The sequence below is a fragment of the Diceros bicornis genome, chromosome 10 (genome assembly GCF_020826845.1).
Source record: "Diceros bicornis minor isolate mBicDic1 chromosome 10, mDicBic1.mat.cur, whole genome shotgun sequence".
Classification (NCBI taxonomy): Eukaryota; Metazoa; Chordata; class Mammalia; order Perissodactyla; family Rhinocerotidae; genus Diceros; species Diceros bicornis.
Window position 1 is genome coordinate 83,172,372 of NC_080749.1, and position 13,426 is coordinate 83,185,797.

A 13,426-nucleotide genomic window follows, 5' to 3' on the forward strand; every position below is an offset into this window, starting at 1 on the left:
AAATGGCAAACCTATGACTAAAATACAAAGTAAACCAAATTATTAAATGGCAAATTAATGACAAAAAACGAGGAAATAAACCTAACACTAATATCAATCATATAATCATAATTATGTTCTTTTTAACTTTAAGTAAAATACTCCAAAATTACCTAGGTAAAACTTTCAAAGTAATCTTGTTTGAATGTTGGTTTATTGTTTGTTTTTGAGACAGAGATGAATGCCCAATTCTCAAAATTACTATAGAAAATATTACCAAAACTTGTATCTTCTGGGAAATTTCAGAGATAAAGATCTTTAAAAGAAACAACTGAGAAGTTAATGAAATATGCTTAAGCCAAATGCTTCTGGCTAGAAAAGATGTAATAAAGGGGAAAAACACAGTGAAGTGTGATTTTTAAATGACGAGAGACTGACTTATAAGGTAGTGAAAGTGAAGAATAGTGGACTTGGCAAGTAAGAAGAGTTCCAACAGGAATTTACTTTAATAACCACAAACAAACCTATAACCCAAAGGACTTCCATCTCAGTATGCTCTGATGTCACCTCCTCTTGCTTAGAGAATAATTCAGAATTTTCCATAGACATATAATGTTGCTTAATAAAGGCTGTTTATCTATTGTGTACACACACTTTTTTTTAGGGAAATATATGTATATAGCTGTATCTATACACACACATATACATACGTGTATATATAGATTTATACAAATGTATAAATAAACATAATACTTCTCAATCTTTCCATTGACAAGGCAAGTTCACATTCAGCAAAGTGCCACCACATTCCATATACACATCTCTGTACAGATATACACAAAAAGGTCTAGTTTCACCCTTCAATCAGGGGGAATTTATTCTAGCAAATCCCATTAACCAGTAACTGAAGGGAGAAATGGCACCAATACAAGCTCCCTTCTTTCATTTGCATGCATATGTACAAGAAATATGTAGATTTTTTTTAATCCATAAAGCAAGAGTGAATGAAAGTGGGAGATGCTGCAAAAATACAACTGTAAAAAAGAACAACATACAAAGCTTTCCTAGGTCTTGACTATATCTAAGATGAACGAGGCTTCAGAGATAACTGCAAATTCAGGTGTATTATCAGAAGATGTTTTGACATGTTTCAAAGTACATGATCTTTTTATATTAAAAATAAATGTGATTGGAGCATTTAATGACTCTAGTTTTGACTATTTCAGACCACCCGATACTTCAGTAATGAATGTATAGCAAAATGACAAAATTCAAAGTCTGTAGGAATGTTTTTTTTTTTAATTCCATACGAATCAGCAAAAAGTCATGGGCAGCATAATTAACCAAAATATGGGGGGGGGGGTAGGAGGCATGCTAACTTCATAAATAATAGCACAAATGAGTAATTTAAAATATTTTTGGAAATAACTGAAATCATCCCAGCTTTGAAATACACGTAGTGAAATGATCCCACCAACTCTTTGAACAAAGCAGCCCCTTCAACAACGGTATTTTTTACAAAAGGCCTATAATTTTCTTAACTTCACCAAGAAAAGACCATCAACAATATTTTCTAACTCAGAATATAAAGAAATCTATTATTAACATAAAAAAGGTTCAAATGGTCTCTGGTCCCATCATCCCAACAGACAAACACAGCTCACTTCTGAGTCTGTCTCTCTCTCATTTTTATGCTCAAAGGTGAGAGGCTGGTCTGAGAACCTGCTGTTTCTGTCACTTTAAAAATAGCATAGTATAAGTTAATCACAAGGTTAAAATAAAATGCACATGATATCAGAACTAGCCTTTTAACATAAGCCAACATAATGAAAAATTTGGTGTATTTATACAACAGAGACAATGAGAAAGTAACTCCAAGACCCTCAACTAAATAACTCATATTTCTACAATACATTGTTACCTTTCTCTCTTTACCTAAGCACACATTCATCTCCCTCACACACGTGCCCCGATGTATATTTTTGCATGTGTGTAAAAACACAGATATATACATGCACACAAGTAATTCAATTCTATTTTTAAGTCACAGTGGGAATTCCTTAGTGAGGAGGGATAAAAAGTTCCTGAATAAGACACTGAGAATGTCTAGATTTATTATTTTCTCTATTTTACTTCCCAACCTACAGAATAAACTGTAAATTAAAGGACAAATCCATAGGAAATAAAAGAGGTCTCACAAACTTAGTTTACCAATTCCAGCCGCAGTAGTTGGGAGCTTGCTTGATCTATGTATTTCTATTTACCCTGTAACTAAGCTTCTCGCTATCATAAGTGTAAACCACAGATCATTTACTAAAGAAACCTGATTCTCAACAGTCCTATGAGCAGAGATAAATGGTGTAAAGGTGTTCTACATTTCCAGGCCCAGGATGTCCTTATTTTATATACCTGCAAGGTAGCAAAAGGACAGCTACACACCTCGACACGGCAGATCCAGTGTAAGAAGGTGCTTCACTAGTTTGTTTTGCCAAAAAAAAAAAAAAAAAAAAAAAAGCTCATATATAATTTTTTAGCTATTAAACACATAGGCAACATAATTCATTACACTCAATACAGCTTTAGTATAAAACTTATAATTTATGAGGTGATGTTAATAGCATAAATTAATATACCTTTTCTCTTAAAATCTACAATAAGTATTCTGAAAGCTCATTGGGAAAGGAAGTTTTTAAATAAAAGTTTTAAAGCTGTGCGTGATGGGACAGGGTTCTGTACGCTGAAGCTGAGACGAGAGGCTGAAGGAGAAAGGAAGAGTCCTATGCAAGACACCATGGGCGATGAAACCAAATGTTTTCTCTTTCTTGCGCTCTCTTCAATGATGAGTCACCTTTAGTTTCCTTTAAAACTATTTTCTTCTTTTAAAAACTGCCCTAATTTCCACAAGGAATCCCTGAGACATACTCAACACTGTACAGTGGAAAGAACCAGCACTGCGGAGAGGAGCCGCTCCCGCCCTTCCACGCAGACGCAGACACGTCACAAGCATCAATTCCCTGTCACCTCACACGCATCGGCTGGAGCCAGCTGCACCTGAATGGTGCAGGGCGAGTCACGTCAGGGCAAATCAGACTATCCCCCACGTGAAAGCAGTGGTGTGGCCTTCAGCTGCACTGGGCTCTGCACTGCATGCTGACAGTTTTCCCAGGGGAACTTTGATAGATAGCTATAGATAGAGCTTACTTCAGTGGTCCCCAGCTTAAAAAAACCAACAGAAACAAAAAACACGTGCAAGAAGAGGATTCTATTACTCCTAGGCCAGGATCAGAACAGACCGTGCGTGTGTGCGCACACGGCGGTGCTGGGGGTGGGCAGAAGGGAAAGAGGAAGGCGGGCTGCACGGCACTACACAGCTTACTAAGAGACAGGTTTCCTCTTACAAGACTGCTGTTCAGACCAACTTTACATCCCCAAAACTCTGCCATTCAAAGTAGCCAAACATTCCCAAGATTCGGGAAGCTGGGGTAAGAGGGTCACGCCAAATTCGCTCTCTGAAGTGCCACGTCTCCTTTCGTCAGCTCCGTATCACAGTGCAGACAGGGAAGCTGGATCGGAAAGAATCCTTGCTATTGAGAAACAAGGCTCTCCAAGCCTGACCCACAGTTTTCACATTAACAACACCGGCCCTTAGGAGAGAGAGAATTATCCATTCATGTTTTACGTCTTCTTTCCTAACTCACTGTTCAAGGGAAAATGCTTAACAGATATTCAAATGTGTTCTTCACTGTATTTTATTACAAATCTTCTGAAAGTTAACATTTAAAATGTTACTTTAAGCTACTAAACATGCATTTTAGTTCCCTCCAGAATATATTGGAAAGCTTATAAAGCTCAAGATATTAATAAGTCATTAAATTATTTTACCTTTCTATAGAATGCCAGTGAAGATTCAATCATTTTCAATGTATTGAGAGAGAGAAAAAAATCTGTTCTGTCATTTATATATTCCCAACACTCACCCCTACCCCTAGCAAATATATTTCTCGTCAGGAAAAAATCCTTGGAGCAATGTAGGTGTTGGTGATGAGAGAGATACAAATGAAGACTATTCAGTATGACTATTTTTCTTTCAAGGAATCCTTTAAATTGCCTCATTAAACTGCAGAGTTCTGTTGACTATTTAGAAGATCATTATCTTAGATTATTCTACATATACCAGATTAAAAATAGAATTTAAAAGGATGAAGAAACTAGACACCTAAAAAATTTTAAATGAATTTCAAACCTACTAAATAATTAGTTTAGTGTTACTAATACCCTCATCTTCTTGCAACACCAATCCACAACAACCTTTCGAACGCACTTGGAGAAAAGGCAGTTGCCCACACAAACACTGCTGATGAAGCCACCAACCCTCACCACCCCCATGATACAAGGGCACAGGAGGACTGCAGGCAGGTACCACGGAGATGACAGCATGGCAGTGACCTGCATAGGCTCAAATTCTAGTGCCAACTGATAACAACTGAATGATGAAGGTCAACAGAAATACAGATTCTTTCATATAAGAAGAAAACTGTACAGACAGGGCACCCGTGTGTACCACAGACATCATTTCCAAATCAAAGAACTGTCTTTGCTTCTGCGGATTGTGATCACGGACTGAGAATGAGCTCCGATAAGAAAAGCTTTAGTGTTAGTCACAGAAAAGGACGATTCTTAACTTGCAGTTGAGATACTGGGCTTATTTAAGAAATAAATCTTATAAATAATTACTTGGCCAAGATAAAGTATTAGATTTCTTTAGCCTTAAGCCAGTCAAGACTGTAACCATAATTTTAAGAAAAGGAAGAAAACCCCATTTTCCAACTTCATCTCCATACCTACTATTTGCTTCTCATTAAATTATAATCTTTTCATGGAGGGACACTAGACACACCACACTGCCTGCCAACATGAAATTGCTCAGGAAGTCATTAATAAAGCAGTTATGTCTCATACGGTAGGTTACTAGAGAAAATAATCCTTCGCCGTATAAGCTATGCGAGGATAAGTAGAGAATTTTTCCATTGCATAGTCTGTCACTTGGTTGGTTAAGTGTAATTGCTATTTACTATTATGAATTATTTACTAGCTATATAACCTACCCAGATGTGCAAAATGCTAAGCCATTTTTACAGAGGAAAAAACAATGTCTTAAGTACTTTAATTAAAATATTAATAATTGTGTAGAGAGAGAAAACATCTTTCCTTGGGATGCTACAGATCACACTAGCGAACTACACACGTTAGAACAGAATTCAGATCCTCGGAGCACAGAATGTATCCATTAACTGCAGCGACTCTGTAAATTAAACCACATTAACACAATCCAACTGGCCCTTATAAATGGTCCCAGAGAACTGCAGAAACAGAGTGAACCTTCTTTGCCATGATTTGTCATGAGTTAAATACTAGAATAAAAGCTAGTTTTCACCTAATTAGGACCTTATATAAAATTCATTTTTGACTCCAGTACTGCCTTCTTATAGCATAAGTGCTATTTAAAAAGGCGCTAATTTTCAGGCCGGCCCGGTGGCTCAAGCGGTTAAGTGCATGCACTCCGCTGAGGTGGCCGGGGGTTCGCCAGTTCAGATCCCGGATGCACACCGACACACTGCTTGGCAGGCTATGCTGTGGCGGCGTCCCATATAAAGTGGAGGAAGATGGGCACGGATGTTAGCCCAGGGCCAGTCTTCCTCAGCAAAAAGAGGAGGATTGGCAGATGTTAGCTCAGGGCCGATCTTCCTCACACACACACACACACACACACACACACAAACACACACACACACAAAGATGCTAATTTTCAAATTTTTGGAATAAGAGACAGTTCACTCCATTCTTTACATATTAATAGCAAACCTACTAGTAATAGACTAGAATTGCTCCATTAGCTAAAAAAAAAAACATAATGGGTATTTCCGGGTTCACAGATCTTGTCTCTTCCAAAAGGGGACTCACAAGGAACAGCAAGAGCAAAGCACATTGTAAGCCCAGATATGTGTTTTGAAGTAGATGAAATGAGAGGAAAGTTTTGTCTTTTGCTAATTCCTCAAACCTATAACGGCACTTTCTACAGGTGCCCTTTCTCCAGCTATCATCGTGGGCATCTAAACAAAAATGAATTTACTCAAAGTTTTTGGTGTGAAGCTGTAACTGGCAACATTCCTGATCATTTCATGCCTCCTTACTAGAAAGCAGAAAAGGGTTTTTAAATGCACATAAAACAGAAAATTGCAAACAATAAAATGTGCAACTTACTGCAAACTCAGTTTTGATAACTGAAGAATTTTAAGCAGCTACCAAGAGGGACAAATAGCCAGAAAAGTTCAAACCGACTACCCATGACTTTCCCTTTGCTGTCAAAAAAGGGCAGACAAGAAAGTCAATGAGCTGCTCTGCTACAACCTTTAATTAGTACACAATGGAGACTAAATCGAATCGCTGGGAATGGACAGTTATCTAGTGATGATTGTAATGGGATGTGAAAAAAGTTGAGCAAACTAAACGACACTTTTGAGCAGAGGTAACCACTCATAATCATTTCATTACAGTACATTAAAATAAAAAAGCCTACAAACATAGGTTCATAGGTGAGAAATATTCAAATTACCTGTTCTCACCATTCAGAATAGAAATTTATGGTGATACCAAATATAATTTTGCTTTGTGACATAATTTATAATTTAGAAATTTCTGAATCTGCAAAAAAGGCAGAGCTATTAAAAATAAATCTTCCAATCAATTATCATGATTAAAAAAAAAACTAAATATATTACAAACATATTTTTGGCCCAGAAAAAGAAACTTCAATAAATACAAAATAGGGCATATAATGGTTTCATACAGTCATGTGACGTTTCCCCTCCATAATCTCAGGCACGTGGAATCTGCATAATGCCTGCTGATCACCATCATTCCTTTAAAAAGCAGAGAAAGAAAGGCTTTCAAAAGAAGGGACTGGTTAGAATTAGCACGGCATAAGGAGAGTACATACAGGAAGTAGGAAAATACATCCAAATCTTTACCTATTGAAAAGGAATTAAGATCAAATATTCCCTGACAAATGAATTATTATATCACATCATTAATAGATACGTTCTCTCTACTCATCTTTAAAATATATATATGTAAATTAGACTAGACTCAGGTATAAATAGCCAATGGCATCTCAGGGGACAGTGAAACTTCCCAGCAAAAGCAGAGGACAGATGCCTTTCAAATCTAGTCCCACCTTCTGGGGGAGGCTGGGGGCAGAAGGCAGGTAAAACAAACCTCACATATTCATTTCATAGTCACCAACTTACTAAACTACCCAAGATGATTTTTAACCCTAAAATTCTGGTACTTTATAAAAATTTCCCAAAACTTAAACCTAAGTCTTTAAATTATTTTAAAAGTACCAAAGGGTGAGTAAAATTTATATCTAATTTCCATATTCTGCTTTGAAAGAAACTTTAAAATGTGTATCCTTCAAATATTACACATCACTTCACAACTGGCACATTGATCCTACAAGCGTCTTCAACATTTTACAAATCTTACCAAAGAATCACTACTGTAAACATGAAAAATTCAAAAGCAAAAGATGGATCAAGGAGTTCACAGATCCCCTCTTTCCAAATCTATCTGACCTATCCTGCATTTCACACCAAATATTTTCTTTACTTACATCTTGCGAATGTATTCCATGAGAGAGGGTTTTAGAAACAAATGCGTGTCTAAAAGGCAACATGACCAGCAGACCCCAGAATCTCAGCAACCCTGCAGTCACTTCACACAAGCTCTTCACGACATGCCCACAGCACTGACACGAACTCAGCGTCCGTGTTCTGGGCTAACTTAGCAGAAAAGGGTTTGCTATTCATGAAAACAGACCACCACCCTCTGCATTCAGGAAGCTTAGTTAACTCATGGAGAGAATGACCAACTTTACCAGGGTTGTGAGATATGGGAAAGGAGAAGCAAGAGCCTTATACTCATTAGGTAAAAAAATAACAATGGGACAGCTGCTTCCTGCCCTGCACAAAAACACATGTGTGGGCGCACTCAAACACACAGGCGGTCAGAAGACCAATTTTTTCTTTTTGACTAAACATGATCACAATTGGGAATGGAATCCTGGCCTCATGTGGTGTCAGCGGTTGGTGCTGAGTCAGAGCCTTGGACTGCCTCTGCACACCGTCTGCTGTCTCTTACACAGGAACTCAATGAATAGGATCATTCTATCTAGAACCACCCATGTAAAGACCTGGTAATAGAATGGAAAGCATTGATCTGAATACTAGGAAATAGTAAAGGGCACTGGTAATCTGAGGTATCTTCCACTTCTAGGACTTGCTGCTAAAGTCGGTTCTACGCAGTCACTGTGCTGAGCCACTGAGGAACCACGGGGCCGGGTGGACCTGCGGGAGGGGTGAGCACCAGTGCAGAAAGCACATGTGAACACTGAAGCCAGGTCCGCCGCGGGGCAACGGTTTAGCTGGAAAAGGGGTCCCCCTCTAGTTCCCGTCTGTTATTTTTAAAATCTTCTTTAGGAAAAGGGGAAGGAGGATAAAGAGGAAACAAAGATAGAAAACTCCAGGTTCCCATCTGCCCGCAAACACACAGACGCTCAGTTGGGGGAGGGAAAGGGCGAGGACGCATTATTGGTACTCGTAGCTGTGGCACCTGTCACCGTGAAGCCTGTGGGAGGGGCGATGGAGCTGTGGCTGGGCTGCAGGTCCTTCGGAATGCCACTGTGAGAACTCAGCTGGTGGCCGAAGGCTGCGCTGAACTGAGGGAGCTGCTGCTTGGGAGAGGGGGAGGCCATGAGCTCCGCGGAAGGCCCCATGCCACTGAAGCTGGTCTGCGGCAACCCCGGAAGCCCGCTGGCACTGCTGGGGGTCACGGTGGCGAAGGCAGGCTGTGTGGTCTCTGAGTTCGACGTGGTGGGTGGCGTGGACAGGGACGTGGAAAGAAGATGTCCATCTGCGCCAAGAAGGTTGCTGAACGGAGAGGGCTCCCCCAGGCTGACTGGGAGACTGCCCCAGTGGGTTCTGGGGTTCACGACTCCTCCAAGTGGCACCTCGAGTTGGGCTGGGAGCAAGTGCTGCGCCATGATGGGCATCTCTGCTGAAAAGGTAGCTGCCATGTTATCACCAGAGTAAGATGTCGTGTGGGGGGAGGTGATGTGGTCGCTGTAGGGCGACGGCACGTGCTCACTGTCGTAATGGCTTCCGTGGGGCGAGGAGTGCGAATGGTCACTGCTGTATTGCTGTCGTGAGGTGATTAGGTCATCTGCCTTGCTCAGCAGCTGGGCAGGATGTGGCCTCTGGGAGGCATGGCTGCCGTCATGAAGTCCGTGAAACTGTCCTGGGAAGGCTCTCTCCCCGAGGGCACCCTGGCTGATCAGAGCGGCAGAAGTAAGGCCGACGCTGGCTGGGGCGGAGAACTGCCCCTGAATCTGCCCTGCCAGGGGGGTGGGTGGGTTAGACAAGGTGGCAGAACGGAGCAGGCTCTCGTCCAGCTCGAGACTAGAGAAATTATCATGGACTATACGCCCATTCAACAGCTCCCCAAGGTCTGCGTTCACTTCTCGGCTCAAGGACTGAATTCCTGAAGCTCCGGTACCTGCGGAGAACACCCCCATTCCTCTATCTGACAGCTCCTGGACCGGCACACCATCCGGCTGGGCGAGGACCCCGATGGTACTCAGGCACTCGAGAGAAGTCACAGCCTGCAGGGCCCGCTCCAGCTCCTCGGCCTCCTCGGTAGTGGGGAGGAGGTCTCCATTCTTTCCTGAGGAGACAAAGCCATCAAGAATCAGCAGAGCCCTCACCTGTCCCATGGCACAAAAACCACACATTTGAATTACTTTTAACAATGTTCTATTAAAGAGAGTGCCTGCTGAAAAGAGAAGTTTCCAAGGACTGGACTGAAGGAAAAAGTGAAGTATTAATCTGCAGAAAACATATTCTATCAGCAGGAGTCCAGCTCAGCTCTACCCTCACTCCTCCCACTGGAGGGCAGCTGTGGAAGACAGGAGGAAAGACACTCACACACGCATTGCAGCACAACATTGCACACGCAGCTCATTTTGCAGGTTCTCTGTTAAGATGCTTTTGCATTGCTTTGTAATCCTTTCCTTTCATTCTTCTCCCATTTCTAACTAATTTTCATTAAATGGAAGTCCACAGGCCTTCATTGATTTCATTTCCAATATAAAAAATCTATTATTGGGAACTTGATTAATCACCACAATAGGATCCAACTTTTAATAGTGCAAGAAGCATTCTAGGAGGACACGAGATCTCTCTTGAGAGCTCCAGAGGACTGGCGAGACTAAGCAAACCACTGTGGAAAAGTGTATCTCAACTGAAGAACCGGCAGGCGGATCAAAATCAGGACAAGTTCTAAAAGGCTTCAAGAAACTCAAGGTTAAAATATCTTTGTTCAGAACTAATGTAAAATCCTCATTTTAAAGAAACAAAGTTATAAACCTAGCTATCAAACCATCAACCCACTGATCCTACACCGAGGCTACACATCACACGACCCTTCCCCTCTGCAAGGGCAGATCGCTCTGGAGTGTTCGACTTTCTATCTACAGTGAAGGACAGGACATGTGAGCAGGAATACTTCAAACACATCTCAAAGAAACTATTTCCCTTTTTAAGAACTCGTTTTAAAACCCAGTTTCCTTGAATCAAAATATGGACCATACCTTCAAAAAAATCAAAGTCTTGTAAGTCGTCCGGGAGCCGCGGCAGGACATCTGAAAAGTCCTCCTGGTTCAACTCCAAGTCATGCGGAATGTCACTGATCTCGGTGGCAATGTCATCCGGCAACTCATCAGCACTCAGCTCTGGCGTGGACGGGCTCCTGGGGAGAGGACAGGGTTGGCCCCACCACTCTCCTCTTCCCCCACACCAACGTCCCCAACACACAGTGTCCCTCTCCTCTTCCCCCACACCAACGTGCCCAACACAGTGTCCCTCTCCTCTTCCCCCACACCAACGTCCCCAACACACAGTGTCCCTCTCCTCTTCCCCACACCAACGTGCCCAACACACAGTGTCCCTCTCCTCTTCCCCCACACCAACGTGCCCAACACACAGTGTCCCTCTCCTCTTCCGCCACACCAACGTGCCCAACACACGGCTGTCCCTCTCTTCTTCCCCCACACCAACGTGCCCAACACACGGCGTCCCCCTCCTCTTCCCCCACACCAACGTGCCCAACACACGGCTGTCCCTCTCCTCTTCCCCCACACCAACATGCCCAACACACAGTGTCCCTCTCCTCTTCCCCCACACCAACGTGCCCAACACAGTGTTTCTCTCCTCTTCCCCCACACCAACGTGCCCAACACACAGTGTCCCTCTCCTCTTCCCCCACACCAACGTGCCCAACACACGGCTGTCCCTCTCCTCTTCCCCGACACCAACATGCCCAACACACGGCTGTCCCTCTCCTCTTCCCCCACACCAACGTGCCCAACACATGGCTGTCCCTCTCCTCTTCCCCCACACCAACATGCCCAACACACGGCTGTCCCTCTCCTCTTCCCCCACACCAAGGTCCCCAACACACGGCTGTCCCTCTCCTCTTCCCCCACACCAACGTGCCCAACACAGTGTTTCTCTCCTCTTCCCCCACACCAACGTGCCCAACACAGTGTTTCTCTCCTCTTCCCCCACACCAACGTCCCCAACACACAGTGTCCCTCTCCTCTTCCCTGACACCAACGTGCCCAACACACGGCTGTCCCTCTCCTCTTCCCTCACACCAACATGCCCAACACACAGTGTCCCTCTCCTCTTCCCCGATACCAATGTGCCCAACACACGGCTGTCCTTCACCTCTTACCTCCACACCAATGTCCACACACAACTGTCCTTCTCCTGTTACCCCCACACCAACGTCCCCAACACACGACTGTCCCTCTCTTCTTACCCCCACACCAAGGTCCCCAACACACGACTGTCTCTCTCCTCTTACCCCCTACACCAACATCCTCAACACGATTGTCCTCCTCTTACCCTACACCAACGTCCCCAACACACGTTTGTCCTTCTCCTCTTACCTCCACACCAACAACCCCCCTACACAGTGTCCTTCTTCTCTTACCTCCACACCAACGTCCTCAACACACAATTGTCCCTCTCCTCTTACCTCCACACCAATGTCCCCAACACACGTTTGTGAAACTCTACAACGGGAAATCCTAACTCAAAATGTCTCCTTTCCCACTTTACGAGAAGGAAATTTGAAAGCAAAAAGATAGACCTCACTGTATGCAGTCACACATTTCTGCAACCTTTACCCAAGTATTAAGAGAAGACAACCATTTCTAGATAATATTTTTACTTCAAATTAGTAGAATGAATTACAATTTTGTGTCTCAAGTGTGTCTTACTACTTTTAGTAGAATTTCAAATCTAGTCAAAATAATAATTTAAAAGGATGAAATAAACAGATAAAACTGAAATATTTAGCTGAAATTGAAGCCTCATTCATCTGGTGGAAATGCCTACCGCAGCCAACACTAAACTGCATCCGATTTCTGATGGAATGTTTCTGCTGAAACATACATGAAATTTCTATTCAAGTAGACAAATCTGAGAATAGACAATTCTCAATTTCAGCATCTGCTCTCTGTTATAATCAAAAGCTTTATTTCATATCTAACCCAGTCAGATATTTGGTACAAATTGTACCGAAAACTACAAGGTCTAGGCTGACAGACCGAATGGCTTCTTGCCTCGTTCTAACACCAGGACAGTAAACGAAGCTCGAGGCCCTGAGCACAAACAGAGCACAGGAAGGACACACATGCTCGCACCACTGACCGGAGCTGAGAGGCCTCCACTGGCAGTGAGACGCTGGTGGGCATGCTGAGGTTCCCTTGGGGTACTGCAGGGGGAATGGGTTTTTGGGGTCGACGAGGTCCACGCCTTCTCTTCTTCTTGTGTTTTTTGGTAAGTGCGGGAGGCTTGGTTTTTTTCCTGGGTTTCCTCTGCTGCTGGTGCTGAACTTTACGGGAGCTATCTCCTCTCAAGAAATTATCCTTTGGAATGAATAAATGGGTATTTTTAAGCCAAGATTATTTGGGGAAAACCTAACAGCAATCTAAAAAAATACTTGTATCTCTTAATACTCTATATAATGCCTATAACATACTATATGCCTAGAACTATGTATAACAATAATTACAGGAATAAAAAATACATTTTTTATTTAATTCAAATCAATTCAATATATACATATAGTTCATCCCACATTTAAAGACACTGTGATAGGTGCTCTAGTATAAAAAAGTGAATAAAATTTAATTTGCACTCTCAGATAACTGACTCTCCCATGGGAAAAACATGAATACAAGCATACATAAATACAGTACAGAGTCAACGGCAATAGTGATTTAAACACCTTTTTTTGGGTGCACAAGAGGAAAATCAGTTAT

The 13,426-nt window shown here is 42.4% G+C and overlaps 1 protein-coding gene across 3 annotated transcripts in view; it reads right to left on the bottom strand.

The window, feature by feature from the left end:
- Nucleotides 1–6,395: 6,395 nt before the first annotated feature.
- Nucleotides 6,396–13,426, bottom strand: part of INO80D (INO80 complex subunit D) — a 63,326-nt gene continuing 56,295 nt past the window's right edge. For all 3 annotated transcript variants that reach the window (XM_058549671.1, XM_058549672.1, XM_058549669.1), the window contains 3 exons: nt 12,813–13,030; nt 10,685–10,842; nt 6,396–9,759 (listed from right to left, as the gene is read on the bottom strand). In XM_058549671.1, coding sequence (XP_058405654.1) covers nt 8,594–9,759; nt 10,685–10,842; nt 12,813–13,030 — 1,542 coding nt within the window. In that variant the 3' untranslated portion in view covers nt 6,396–8,593. The remainder of the gene's footprint in view (nt 9,760–10,684; nt 10,843–12,812; nt 13,031–13,426) is intronic.